The 16494-nt window shown below is 35.9% G+C and overlaps 1 protein-coding gene across 8 annotated transcripts in view; it reads left to right on the top strand.

The window, feature by feature from the left end:
- The first annotated feature begins 422 nt into the window (after window positions 1-422).
- LOC128246520 (multiple epidermal growth factor-like domains protein 6) overlaps window positions 423-16494 on the top strand; it is a 105093-nt gene continuing 89021 nt past the window's right edge. For all 8 annotated transcript variants that reach the window (XM_052964751.1, XM_052964758.1, XM_052964756.1 and 5 more), the window contains exon 1: window positions 423-1503. In XM_052964751.1, the coding sequence (XP_052820711.1) occupies window positions 1385-1503 (119 nt within the window). In that variant the 5' untranslated portion in view covers window positions 423-1384. The remainder of the gene's footprint in view (window positions 1504-16494) is intronic.

Raw genomic sequence — 16494 nt, 5'->3', positions numbered from 1 at the left:
GTAGCAGTAGCAGTAGTAAAGGTAGCAGTAGTAGTAGTAATAGAAACAGCAGCAGCAGCAGCAGCAGGAACAGGAGCAGGAGCAACAGCAGCAGTAATAGTGATAGCGGTAGCGGTACAAGCAGTAGCAGCAGCAGGAACAGTAGAAGCAGCAGCAGCAGCAGTAGCAATAGCAGTAGTAATAGGAGTAGTAGTAGTAGTAGTAGTAGTAGTAGTAGTAGTAGTAGTAGTAGTAGTAGTAGTAGTAGTAGTAGTAGTTGTTGTAGTAGTTAGTAGTAGGGGTAGCGTTCACTTATGTTTGCTTGCTTGTCGCCTTTAACCCAATACACTTGCTTCTCGCTCCAAAGACTGGCGGTATTCAATGACAATACGGTGATCTCGCTATCGTAGAAAACCACAGCCGCGCGTCTTAAATTGAAAAATCACTCACAAACACCTTAGAGCGCTTAAGCGTATAACTTCTCGTACAGTGCATGCTTACAATGCATGGAAAGATATGTATTTTATGCGATAATAAAATATGGCGAATTATGAGCAAAGATGAACTTGAAAGTGACAAGATGAAGCAGGGAGAATAATTAAACTTGCAACATGTTCTGGTGATTTTATTTAAAATCTTTATTAATTTTTTGATGAAAAACAAAATGCTCACATAATGAAGAGTTATCAATGGGGTTGGTATAACGTAGCGAAGTGTTCTTTCAAGTATTTGTCTCTTTTATGAGAGACAAAAAGGTTCGTTCTATTTGATTTTTGTTTAAAGACATATTGGAATGGGAGTTTGCTGAATGACAAATTACGAATGACAAGATACTTAAAATCACCGTGCTGAAACAATACCCAGGGTGTTAGTGGGTTTTGTTAACAAGGAGTATTGTTACTAATTTACGGGCCCTGGCAGTCAATTACGGGCGATTGTTATCATGTACAAATAGGTTTTTAATTGTATAGCAAATCTAGAAGTCATGGACTCTGTCATTGCTACTTATATATGACGATGTTAGGCTAAACACGATTATAACTCTGAAAATCTGGATTTTATCAACTTTCTATGTACGTGAATTTTGCGCTTTCGTTATTTACATTTATCGTTACGTAATTTAAGTCGCGTCGAAAAGTTAATAGTAAACCCTATCTCGTGAGTGGGAATATATTTAAAGAATTAAAAGAAATGTAGCTCAGTGTGAAACTGTGGTTTTGAGGATTTGGTCGCAAGAGTTTGTGGTTAACCATATATGTAAGTTTAAAGCCATATATTGAGGAATGTCACATAATGCTTGAAACTAAGGTTCGAACCTAGCCCTGGATAGACCATTGGATTTTAAAAGAAGTATGCAAACCTGAAAGGTTAAACGTTTGGAAGCGTTCTAGAAGAGAGGAACGAAATGGCAGTTTCGGATCTAATACACCTGCACGTGCAAAGAGTCTTTCACGTGGGACTCGTGTTATTAATCTGTCACGTGGGACATACCTGGATCTTTGCGCAGGAATTGCAGCCTGGAATGTGAGTACAGCTTTCTTATTTTAATTCAAAACGTACAGGTGTATACATGTGTATAAACAATGATTGAGATAATGTTCGTTTGAATACCATTTGAGCGCGAGATATATTTCGTATAATAATATTAAATATATCGACGTAATCATGTATTCATTGCACGATACGGCTAAGCTATTAAAGTTTTTTGAAAGACCTCGAAGTGTACATTTCCTGAGAAAAGATTGTACGAATGTTAGCAAAGTGAACAATGATCGATTAAGAAAGTATTTTGGTAATAAGCGCACAATAAGTCCTACGTTCGACTAACTTATGGAATAATCAAAACGGCTGAATGGTTTTTATTATATGGTTACAGGTGATTTATAGAGATTTTTCACTGAATTTAATTGATATTTCACTGAAAAAAAAACAAATACCGCGCACAGGACTGCGACAAAATTTCATGGACGTCAATTCCGAAACGACGTTACGTTCACGTACAATTTGGCGTGCTTTTCTGAACATTTACAATGAACTGTTATTTCGTGTCTTTGTTTTAGCATATTATAGAATGAAAAATTGTTTGTTTCAGTGCAAAATATTATATAACTTGCTTGCGAACACCGAAACTAAATGTAGCTTTTGGTGTTTTCTCGGCGAAATATATTGCAATCTTACACTATAACAAACTAGAATCCTCTATTAACAGACGACGCGATATTAACTGTTGAATGGACATGGTTTTGAAAATGAAGTGCATATGGCTAGAAACATGTTAAAAGCAAATGTGTGTTTCAATCTCAAAACTCTCTTTAAACTTCGCGGCCTCCGAAACTAACTCGGAACCAATCCATACAAATGTATCATTAACTCTGAAACTGCTGTTTATATCTTTGTTGAAGATTTATTTTTGTTGTAAAATTTGCAAACGTGTTATTACAACAACGGAATGCCCTTATCTTTATTCTATCAGCAGACTTGCATTTCGTAAGAAAAGTGTTTACTTAGAAGAAAAAATAACTATGTTGTTGATAACGCTGTTCAAACTGTTCATATTGAGAAGAAAGGAAGTTCTGCCTTTTATCTCAATTGCTGTGTAATCTAATGTTCTTTTCACACAGAACTAAATACCAATCTTTCAAAAACAAAATCAAACATAACAAGCTTTATTATATTTTTTTCATTGAGCTTAATTACTTAATTAAATTTTATTTTTTTGAGAAAAAATATTATTTATTTTGATTATCATAAAGATAATTTCCTTAAAATGACACAGACTCTTCAAAATGAGCAAAACAGTACACTAACTAAACCAAAAGTATTGTGCTTAGCTTTATCCTGTTTTAAGGAATTTGAGAAAGCTCCGATCTCAATAGCTGCAACACGCTTTTTTATTATTTCTTCTTTGGTGAGGTATTCGTGTATTTTTAGTAAGCTACAGCAGTACACTAACTATAAATTTTGACTTACTACTAATATTCAATTATTTACATATCTTCGCGCATAATCGCATAAAGTCCCCTTGATTTAACCGATCGGTGTCTACAGGTGTGACACCTTGAGAAATATAAATCTCTTTTGAAATGATATGGGTAAAAAATAAGGCAAAGAATATTCCATTTATCGCTGTTAAATTACAGGTTTACATCGTTCGAATTCTTAAGTCATTTTTTATTCTACGTTTACTTAAAAATGTGTTTTGTTTGTTTTTCTTTCGTGATCAATTTGCAATGCTGTCCTTGTACGAGAGTTGTCTTAACGTTATGTAAATATTGCACTCGTCTGCATCTAAGTAGGCATTATGTGCTGTCAAAATGCTTATTAAATTTATGATTGAGATTATACACTTCGTTTTATGTATGAATTTTATACAGCCACTTGCTTTATTATTGCTGAATGACTATTTGACTGTAAAAAAACACACAGTAGTTTTGTATTTCACAATACAGTAATCACCGTGTTTATATTTAGGGTGCACGATAGTGGATTTGTTTGAGATTTTATCAAATTTAGCAAATACACAACATGTACATTGCGCCTTTTATATGATGAAATTTACATCCGGGGCATATATGTGCATTTAAACGCAGATACTGATTGGGGCTAGTTGACCCTCGGGGTCAGATTTGCCCCGTGTCTGAGGCTTGGGTAAATTTGTCCCGCGTGGGTATTTCCTGTCATATAAACGCAAAATCCTGCGTGGGTATTTCGATATGTGCAGAGGGTTTTCCCTGGTTGTCCACCATATCTGCAAAATCAGTAGGCAGAAAATTAGTATAAATAAATATCAATTTATTAATTATTATCCAAATCCTTGTCGAAAATGTTTTCTAAAAAGCGACTGATATTTTGGGGTTTAGCTTTTGGGTCTCGTTTGAGGTTTGATACGAAATTGAGTGCGAAAACCTTTCAATATACATTAAGTTTAAAGCTACCGCTCTCCATTCAAGATATACATTGAACAAGTTGTCTGACACTATTACAATAATTGCATGAGAGAACACAGTATATCTTAATATTTTTAGCTGTATTTTTTTCATATCAGCATATATCATTACGTATTGTAATAATTGTATATTTGATTATACTCAGACATTTGAAATCTGCAATTGACGACAAAAAGGTTTTTGTTTTATTGAAATTGACTTGAATAAAAAAGACTTGTTGTATGAGTCCAAACCATAGGTAAATGTGCTAGTTAATTGTTAGAACAAAGTGTTGTTATTCGTCGTAATAAAAACATAGCGACATGGCCACTTGCCTAAAATGTTACCAATATAGTGTTTGAGGCACAAAGTGCAAAAGTCATACAAACATTATAAAACAAAGCATATGGACTGTTTCCCAACTAAAAAAACAAACAAACAAAAAATGATCTAAATGCAGCTTACAAGCCAGAAACCATGCATTTATTCAAAGCCACAAAGTAAAGGTCTTAAATACTCTTAACAGGAGATACATTACGTCACAAAACAAGACGCTAGACATAGTATCAGCTTCAGGCTTCCTCCTCATTTCTGTCATGATTGTTTTGTTTTGTTCATATATCACTTGTCTATATTCACATATTATTACCATAGTAAATCATTCAAATGTGCGTTAACTTTGAATATCTTAAAAAAATAATGACATAAATTTTGCTTAAACCAAAACAAGGACGACAGTCTAGAGATACAACAATCTGCTTTATTGATGGAGACATTTTGTTCCATCGTCGACAAGTCATTTCGTTCCAACGTCAACAAGTCATTTCGTCCCATCGTCAACGATTCATTTCGTTCCATTGTCACAGACTCTTCGTTCCATCGTCAAAAAGTCAATTCGTTCTATCGCCAACGAGTCAATTCGTTCCACCGCCAACGAGTCATTTCGTTCTACCATCAACAAATCATTTCGTTCCATCGCCAACAAGTCATTTCGTTCTACCATCAACAAATCATTTCGTTCCATCGTCAACAAGTCATTTCGTTCTACCATCAACAAATCATTTCGTTCCATCGCCAATGAGTCATTTCTTTCCACCGTCAGCAAGTCATTTTGTTCTATTGCCAACGACTTTCCGTTCATCGTCTACAAGTCCTTTCTTTCCATCGTGAACGAGTCATTGCGTTCTATCGTCATTAAGGCATTTCGTTCCATCGTCAACGAGTCATTTCATTCCATCGTCATTAAGGCATTTCGTTCCATCGTCAACAAGTCATTTCGTTCCATCGTCATTAAGGCAGCTCGTTCCATCGTCAACGAGACATTTCGTTCCATCGTCATTAAGGTATTTCGTTCCATCGTCAACGAGTCATTTCGTTCCATCGTCAACAAGTCATTTCGTTACATCGTCAACAAATCATTTCGTTACATCGTCAACTAGTCATTCGTTTCATCGTCAACAAATAATTTCGTTACATCGTTAACAAGTGAGTTATTCTGTTCTTTGGTCGCTGTTTAATATAATTTAATCTAACACTCGGACCAGACATGTAATGTTGTACAGACCAAAGTGATCTGCAATGCAGAATCGCGAATGATATGGGTAATTAATAATTGGTGCACTTCCAACGTTCAGATACAAAATAGACACACGTGTGATCGGATTTAGTCTTCTGGAATCAGATTAAAAATTTTATGCCAATACATTCCAATACAACACAATACAATAGTAGTTTAATTCGCAAAAAAGCTAACAAAGTTTAAAGCGATAACAAACATGATGGTAATGAAAATATAACATTTTCAAAGGAATACGAAGAGCTGCGTTTAGCATGTGTAAGATTTATTACCATAACATATTTATATTTATTAATAAACTGACTATAATCCTGTGTTTTTGTATTTGATTGACACATTTATTGACTGACTGATGTACACCAAGCTTATTGACCAGACTTACCGCTGGAATTACAAATAAAAACAATTTCTATTTAATAATATAAACGACAAATGAATTAGATTATTAAAAGCTGTTTTGCATAGATGTAATTGACTAGTATGTAACAACACTAATAAGAATACACGTCTGATTTTGTGTTGAAAATGTTTCAGCCAATGAGATTGTTTTCTAAGTCAGTTAGGTGATCTGAAGTAATATTTTAATGATAGAGAAGGGCTCGTACGCTACGCTCACTCCACCCATTCATAATCATTAAGAAATTACTTCATGTTATCTAAATATTACATATAATTTCAAGATATTGTAGATTTTTCAAGAACCGCGTCAAGTTGCGTTCGGGCGAACTTAACGTCAGATCGGTATACGGCGTCGTTGAATGTTGTACCAGCACTTTGCACACAAACATTTTATTTGAACTTAAAAGCGGCTAAATTTTCAAAACAGTGAAAAATCGTTTATATTTCACCGATGATTTTCTATAAATCTGCCCTAAACACATATAATTAACATTTCTATTTTATTGGCCATAATGGCACCTGGTTAGTAATTAGCAAGTGGCAACGTCTGATAAAAATAGAGATTGTTCCTTTATCGATAGTAATGTCGCTGTGTGTTCTAACCAATTAAGATGTTGCCAATGATTATTGCATCATAGTTTCGTGGGCGGAGAACAAAGTTTAATTACGTACTTCGAAAAGGTAAAAAAGTTTCAATGAATATGATGACGAAAAGAAATTATTTAGAAAACAGCTGTGAGGTTTAAAATGATAAAGAATACTGAAATGTAATTAACATTTTAAACAGTCATGATTTGGCTCATTTTTAAGATCTAATGATTTTAATCATACATCTCCGTGTTACGAAATGTTTTTTTTTTGTATTATATACCATTGATTAATTATAGATATATAAACATATTTTACCCAGATATATTCATCACAAACTTCAAAGGTCAGGGTTAATGGTTTTAATTGAAACCTTATCCCGATTTCAGCCAATTATTTGATCATAAATTGAATTATTGATAGTCGTATTGATACTTTTGGTCTGATTGAAATATGTGACTTGCAACAGATATTATTCATTACCTTTAATATTGATATAGTTATTTGAAGGGAGATCATTAATAGGTATTTGATGATAGTTCATTGATCAACTATCCACACGTATTGATTACGTGTTGTATTTTGGGTTGCTACATGTACTCGGGTTTTGGTTGAAACAGTAATTATTATTTTTTTATCAGGATTCACACAGTTATGGCATAATCAATAATTAATGGTTTTCTGGGGTAGTAATACATGAAAGGTTAACAATTGATATATGCATGAAACAAAATAGTTTCGACAGGATTGAGAAGAAAGCTTGGTGGCTTATGCTATGCCTTTTCTACTCGAGCTTTGTAAATGTGGACAAGATTTCGGCTGGTAGTCAGTAAAGGGTATGTCTTCAATGTAAATGTTAAAACCATGTCGTGTTTCGTAGCATTATATACTATACAGTTCGTGTTTCCATTTGCCACCATGCAAGTTCAACCGTATAACACGTACGATTTTAGCGAAGTCATACAGGCTTGAAAAGTACCTTGATATAACCATGAATGATAAATTTTGAATGTCACTATCTAGATGACGATAACATGCGCATTAGAAGTTGGAACATATGGAACTACTGATATTGTTGTATCTAGATACCACGTTATGTTATATTTTCCATTTTACTCTCAATAATCCATACAATACAACATATCACCATTAAGCAATACATTGAATACATATGTGTTGATAAAATCAATAAGAAAAATATTATTTAACTATAAGATGTTCATCTAAGTATATTTGCAATGCTATGTAAGGACGTTCCATCAGCATTGTAACAGTTGCTTCGAGGTTTATATGAAATAGTCCACGACATATGTCGTTTTATATACATGCATTGTTTTCTTGTCAAGAGTATTTTGGGTTATTCACCTTTACAGTTTGTATTCATCTCATTCTATATGTTTTGCTCATGGCAAAGGTTTGCGTATTGCCGATATTGCCAAATACTACTTGAAACATGGTAAAGACGTTTTGTATCTCCTTATTCACCATGTATGAAAACATGAAAGGTGTACCACTAATAAACACATAGTTGAAAATGTATGAAACGTTTAGCACGCATGTGAGAACCATTTAATAGATAGGAGTCATACATTAAACACATTTTGGCAACATTTTATACACACAAAAAACATCTTGATACACACAAAGGTCTTGATGACCACCATGTCAGTGGTGTGACCTTAAACTTATCTCATAATTCTGATTCTATTCAGACGTTGTCAATTGTCAGTGATACATAGTGCCTTGGCTGTCCTCTGGATAAAACACGAACAGGTGCATGCAACTTCAGAGATAATACCAGTACCAGAGGTTTTACCGTTGGTTAGCTTAGTAATACCAAGAATGAAAAGCTAGCAGTTGAACCTGTTTCAAAATACAACGTTTGATTGATATACAATAGCATGGTAAAATTTGTATCTGAGTGCAATTTGTTAACGCAGGTGCGCCTTTTGACACAAACAAGCAACAATGTCTGCCTATACATTGCTTTAACTATTTACTATTCTATAAAGAAAGTACATTTTCTACAGTTTCATAAACAGTTGACAAATTAACAAATGTCCATGTTTATTTCCTACCGTATTTGTGGTGAAACCCTTAAGTTCCGGTTAAAGTTCATACTCTCACTTCATTGGAAAACATTAGTTTAAATTGTACAACCGTCTTACATTTGATTGGTGAAACCCAGGTCAGAAAAGTGGTGAGTACATCAAGGCCTATGTTATGAATTGACTCAGTCGCGAGCACCAATAACCAAATACTCGACACTGATTAACCTGTCTATAGCGATGGAATATAAATCTCTCTTTAAGACGGCAAGTCACTTAACTTTGGAACACAAGTTGTTGTTCTTAATTTTACACATCCGAATGGCAGTTTGTGATCAAGGTCACTCGCACGTGCAAAGAGTCTTTCACGTGGGACTCGTGGTATTAATTTGTCACGTGGGATAAATTGTAACACGGAATGTGCGTAAAGCTCACTGATTGTAATTGAAGTGTTCAAGTGTATCACAACAATGATTGAGATCAGCGATGTTTATTTGCACTTTATTTGAGCACGTGATGTACATTGTAATGATCAAATCAGAAGTTTATTTCGACTCATGCAACAAGCATCTCGTCGAACAACGTAGACACATTTTTTACATGTGATTATCGTGACAAGGAAGTCAATTATAATAACGATTTAAGTTTAGTTATGGAATATAGAGAACGTTCATCTATGACAATATTGTTATTACAAAAACAATGTATAGATAGTTAATGGAAATGCGGCTGGTTAATTGCTATGATAATTGGTATACAATTAAAACTTAAACAAAATCACCGATTTAAAGGATTTTTCTTCTATTTGCCAGTCACAAGAATTTACGTAAAGTTACATCAGTTGATTTGTTAATACCACTCACATGCCCAATAAATATAAACATGTAATGATCATGTTGCATTTAGCGACACAACCATGCAAGCATTAAACGAGACTGCATTTAGCGACACAACCATGCAAGAATTACACGAGACTGCATTTAGCGACACAACCATGCAAGCATCACACGAGACTGCATTTAGCGACACAATCATGCCAGCTTCACACGAGACTGCATATAGCGACACAATTATGCCAGCATCACACGAGACTGCATTTAGCGACACAATCATGCAAGCATTACACGAGACTGCATTTAGCGACACAACCATGCAAGCTTTACACGAGACTGCATTTAGCGACACAACCATGCAAGCTTTACACGAGACTGCATTTAGCGACACAATCATGCCAGCATCACACGAGACTGCATTTAGCGACACAACCATGCAAGCATTACACGAGACTGCGTTTAGCGACACAATCATGCCAGCATCACACGAGACTGCATTTAGCGACACAACCATGCAATCAATTCACGAGAATGCGCTTAGCGACACAATCATGCCAGCATCATACGAGACTGCATTTAGCGACACAACCATGCAATCATTACACGAGACAGCATTTAGCGACACAACCATGGAGAATTACACGAGTCTGCATTTAGCGACACAACCATGCAAAAAAATACACGAGACTGCATTTAGGGACACAATCTTTCAATATTTACACAACACTGCATTTAGCGACACAATCTTGCAAGCATTACACAAGACTGCATTTAGCGACACAACCATGCAAGAATTACACGAGACTGCATATAGCGACTCAATCATGCAAGCATTACACGACACTGCATTTGGCGACACAACCATGCAAGCATTATACGATGGCACAGTCATGCAAGCATTACACGAGACTGCATTTAGCGATACAATCTTGCAAGCATTACACGAGACTGCATTTAGCGACACAATCATGCCAGCATCACACGAGACTGCATATAGCGACACCATCTTGCAAGCATTACACGAGACTGCATTTAGCGACACAATCATGCCAGCATCATACGAGACTGCATTTAGCGACACAACCATGCAATCATTACACGAGACAGCATTTAGCGACACAACCATGGAGAATTACACGAGTCTGCATTTAGCGACACAACCATGCAAAAAATACACGAGACTGCATTTAGGGACACAATCTTTCAATATTTACACAACACTGCATTTAGCGACACAATCTTGCAAGCATTACACAAGACTGCATTTAGCGACACAACCATGCAAGAATTACACGAGACTGCATTTAGCGACTCAATCATGCAAGCATTACACGACACTGCATTTGGCGACACAACCATGCAAGCATTACACGATGGCACAGTCATGCAAGCATTACACGAGACTGCATTTAGCGATACAATCTTGCAAGCATTACACGAGACTGCATTTAGCGACACAATCATGCCAGCATCACACGAGACTGCATATAGCGACACCATCTTGCAAGCATTACACGAGACTGCATTTAGTGACACAATCATGCCAGCTTCACACGAGACTGCATATAGCGACACAATCTTGCAAGCATTACACGAAACTGCATATAGCGACACAATCTTGCAAGCATTACACGAGACTGCATTTAGCGACACAATCTTGCAAGCATTACACGAGACTGCATTTAGTGACACAAACTTACAAGCATTACACGAGACTGCATATAGCTACAAAAACTTGCAAGCATTACACGAGACTGCATATAGCGACAAAATCTTGCAAGCATTACACGAGACTGCATATAGCGACACAATCTTGCAAGCATTACACGAGACTGCATATAGCGACACAATCTTGCAAGCATTACACGAGACTGCATTTAGTGACACAATCATGCCAGCATTACACGAGACTGCATACAGCGACACAAACTTGCAAGCATTACACGAGACTGCATTTAGCGACACAATCTTGCAAGCTTTACACGAGATTGCATTTACTGACACAATCATGCAAGCATTACACGAGACTGCATATAGCGACACAACCATGCAAGCATTACACGAGACTGCATTTAGTGACACAACCATGCAAGCATTACACGAGACTGCATTTAGCGACACAAACTTGCAAGCATTACACGAGACTGCATTTAGTGACACAATCATGCCAGCATTACACGAGATTGCATTTAGTGACACAAACTTGCAAGCATTACACGAAACTGCATATAGCGACACAATCTTGCAAGCATTACACGAGACTGCATTTAGTGACACAATCATGCAAGCATTACACGAGACTGCATTTAGCGACACAATCTTGCAAGCATTACACGAGACTGCATTTAGTGACACAATCATGCAAGCATTACACGAGACTGCATTTAGCGACACAATCATGCAAGCATTACACGAGACTGCATATAGCGACACAATCTTGCAAGCATTACACGAGACTGCATATAGCGACACAATCTTGCAAGCATTACACGAGACTGCATTTAGTGACACAATCATGCAAGCATTACACGAGACTGCATATAGCGACACAATCATGCCAGCATCACACGAGACTGCATTTAGTGACACAATCATGCCAGCTTCACACGAGACTGCATTTAGCGACACAATCTTGCAAGTATTACACGAGAATGCATTTAGTGACACAATCTTGCAAGCATTACACGAGACTGCATATAGCGACATAATCTTGCAATCATTACACGAGACTGCATATAGCGACACAATCTTGCAATCATTACACGAGACTGCATTTAGCGACACAACCATGCAATCATTACACGAGAATGCGCTTAGCGACACAATCATGCCAGCTTAACACGAGACTGCATTTAGTGACACAATCATGCAAGCATTACACGAGACTGCATTTAGCGACACAATCTTGCAAGCATTACACGAGACTGCATTTAGTGACACAATCTTGCAAGCATTACATGAGACTGCATATAGCGACACAACCATGCAAGCATTACACGAGACTACATTTAGTGACACAATCATGCAAGCATTACACGAGACTGCATATAGCGACACAATCTTGCAAGCATTACACGAGATTGCATTTAGCGACACAATCTTGCAAGCATTCGGCTTGGGTGGTTTGCTTAATTTGATGAATGTTCTTAATTGTTTGTTTTTCTGCAAAAAGATGACAATATCAATGCTGACAAAATGAACAATAATAACATGATCGATTGGCAAAATATTTTCGTATTTATCGCGCACAAAGTCACACGCTCGACTTTTTATATGTAATAATCAAAATAGTTTAAATTAACGGACGACGTGATATGAACGTTTTAGCGTGGTTGAGAATTGAAGTGCATATCGCTAGAAACATGTCAAACTAAAGTGCATATCGCTAGAAACATGCCAAACTAAAGTGCATATCGCTAGAAGCATGTAAAACTAAAGTGCATATCGCTAGAAACATGTAAAACTAAAGTGCATATGGCTAGAAACATGTTAAAAGCAAATGTGTGTTTCAATCTCAAAACTCTTTAAACTTCGCGGCCTCCGAAACTAACTCGGAACCAATCCATACAAATGTATCATTAAATCTGAAACTGCTGTTTATATCTTTGTTCAAGATTTATTTTTGTTGTAAAATTTGCAAACGTGTCTTTACGACATCGGAATGTCCTTATCTTCATTCTATCAGCAGACTTGCATTTTGTTAGAAAAGCGTTCACATTATTAATAGAAGAAATAACTACCAAAATATGTCGATGATAACGTTGCTCGTATTGAGAATAAATCGAACTCAAAATAAAAACAACAACATATTTTGTTTTGGTTTTAAGATGTGGTGTTATGGTGTTTCAAACTTTCTGAGTAACTGACCTAAACCTTAAAGAACTGGACAAACAGTTACGGCTGCTGTATCATTAAAATGATTAAAAACAAAAAATGCAAATAATTAATGACTTTTTATTTTGGCCTTTTTTGTAATTTAGTAGGCTACTGCAGTACACTCGTTAATCACTTATATTTCATGATTCACATTTCTTCGCTCGTAATCACATGCAGTCCTCTTGATTAAAATGATCAACGTATACAGGTGTCGTCCTTGCTTTGATCAATATAGATTTCTTTTGAAATTATATAAGTTAACTATGAGGCAAAGAATATTGCCATTATTAAGGTTTACATCGTTCGATGACTTGTGTTCAATTTTGTTTCGCTCGAGGTTTAATCAATGTGTTTGTTTGTTTTTTTCTTTCGTGATCCGTTATCCATAGCCTTGAGCGAGATATGTCTTAATGTAATGTAATGCAATGTAAATATTGCACTCGTCTGCATCTAACTATTGATTATGTGCTGTTAAATTGCTTATCAGACCTTTAATTGAGATTATACACTTCGTTTTATACAAACACTTGCTTCTTCATTGCAAAATGGTTGTTCAAACTGTCAGTTTGTTACAGTGAAGTTATTACACCGCTTTATATTTGAGAGATCCTATTTAAATTTCATCGACATCGACGTGATAAGAGATACTTTGTAGATTGTGTCATTTTCAATGAATATATGTCTATATTTCTTTTTATAGTAGTAAAGTATATCATGTAAGCGTTGTATTTTGTATTTTTTCCAAAAAAAAAATAAAAAAAAAATAATAATAAAAACTTTTATTTAATAAAAAAGTAATAATTGGGAGTCCAAATCATGGTTTTTTATAATTACATGATCTAGTATAAATAGACCGTCCATGATTGGACGAAGAAATAATGCATTTCATATAATAATTATTATCTTGAATACAACAATGGAAACAGGCACAAGGTCAACTAACACTAAACGAGGGACACATAACGTCGGCCCTGTTTAGAGGCACAAGGTAAACTAACACTAAGCGAGGGACACATAACGTCGGCCCTGTTTAGAGGCACAAGGTTAACTAACACTAAGCGAGGGACACATAACGTCGGCCCTGTTTACAGGCACAAGGTTAACTAACACTAAGCGAGGGACACATAACGACGGCCCTGTTTAGAGGCACAAGGTTAACAAACACTAAGCGAGGGACACATAACGTCGGCCCTGTTTAGAGGCACAAGGTTAACTAACACTAAGCGAGGGACACATAACGTCGGCCCTGTTTAGAGGCACAAGGTTAACAAACACTAAACGAGGGACACATAACGACGGCCCTGTTTAGAGGCACAAGGTAAACTAACACTAAGCGAGGGACACATAACGTCGGCCCTGTTTAGAGGCACAAGGTTAACAAACACTAAGCGAGGGACACATAACGTCGGCCCTGTTTAGAGGCACAAAGTCAACAAACACTAAACGAGGGACACATAACGTCGGCCCTGTTTACAGGCACAAGGTTAACTAACACTAAGCGAGGGACACATAACGTCGGCCCTGTTTAGAGGCACAAAGTCAACAAACACTAAACGAGGGACACATAACGTCCGCCCTGTTTAGAGGCACAAAGTCAACAAACACTAAACGAGGGACACATAACGTCGGCCCTGTTTAGAGGCACAAAGTCAACAAACACTAAACGAGGGACACATAACGTCGGCCCTGTTTACAGGCACAAGGTTAACTAACACTAAACGAGGGACACATAACGTCGGCCCTGTTTAGAGGCACAAAGTCTGCAAACACTAAACGAGGGACACACAATGTCGGGCCTGTTTACAGGCACAAGGTTAACTAACACTAAACGAGGGACACACAACGTCGGCTCTGTTTAAAAGCACTAAACGAGGGACACATAACGTCGGGCCTGTTTACAGGCACAAGGTTAACTAACACTAAACGAGGGACACATAACCTTTAAGCACAAAACAAGAAAGAAATAATTTCTTTACCATATTTTTATTAATCAATTTTAGGGTGAGACTATGTGTTTCGTAAGCCCAGTCATTTCTTTCCACTATCGTTGTTTAAATTGTCTTCATGCACCTGAATGTACAATTTAACTTTTGAACACGATAAGCCATAAATACTCAGACTGGGTAATCCAATCAGACATGTAATGGTCTACATACCAAAGCAATTTGCAATACACTGTTGAAAATGATATGGGCAATTAATTATTGGTGCACTTCCAACATTGAGATACGAAATCGACATAGATGTGATCGAATGTAGTTGTTTTAGACTCATGTCAATTAATTACCATAACAGATGATTAATTAGTATAATGACTATATATTTGTGTCTGAATGACATAAATAGCCTTATTGATTGCTGTCTGTCTTAAACATTGCTTGCTATTTTGATTGATTGGTTTTTATTTGATGGATTGATTGATTGACTTATTGATTGGTTGGTTGATGGATGAATTTATTGATTAATTTATTGATTGATTTATAGTTTGTTTGATTGATCGATGAATGATTGATTGATTGATTGACCAATTGATTGATTGATTTTGATTGTATAATCGATCAATTGATGATGGATGGATCGATCAATTGATTGATTGATTGATTGATTGATTGATTGATTGATTGATTGATTGATTGATTGATTGATTGATTGATTGATTGATTATTGACTTATGTATTGATTGATTCATTCATAGATTTAATTTTGTATTTATTAATACATTTATACATGTGTTTCCAAAATCATTCATCGATCTTTAATATGTATTCTTTGATTGATTAATTTAGTTTATTATTAAATTATTGATACATTCAAACAGATTTTTTATATCCTTATTTTTTCAAATTCACTAAATTTATGAACACAGACGCACGTTAATACTCATGAGTATGGATTGTTGAAGGAAAAGAAAATTATCAATGCGGGAATAATAGTTTATGAAATCGGGTACACGTTGCATTAGTTTCCACCAAAATAGATACATATATAAGATAAAGCAACTTAACATGGAACCGGATTATTGTCTAATCACGTGGTTTTCATGACTATTTCGTGAATAATACGAGTTTAAGGATGATCCGGATAAGTGTCTAATTACGAGGCTAGGTTTCCAATGGCAATCAGAAATCATGTTTTAATGGAAGTTAGAAGTGCATTGTTTGCGAATTCCTATTGATGTAAATTACCTTTTCTGCATGTTGACTGACATGTTTGCTAAAACCTTTAGTGAAACTGAATATCACATCGTATAAACTGCACTATATTTGAAT

This window comes from Mya arenaria, chromosome 9 (assembly GCF_026914265.1).
Source record: "Mya arenaria isolate MELC-2E11 chromosome 9, ASM2691426v1".
In the NCBI taxonomy this organism is placed as follows: Eukaryota; Metazoa; Mollusca; class Bivalvia; order Myida; family Myidae; genus Mya; species Mya arenaria.
Note: the sequence above shows the minus strand (reverse complement) of the source record. Positions and strands in the feature narration are given on the sequence as shown.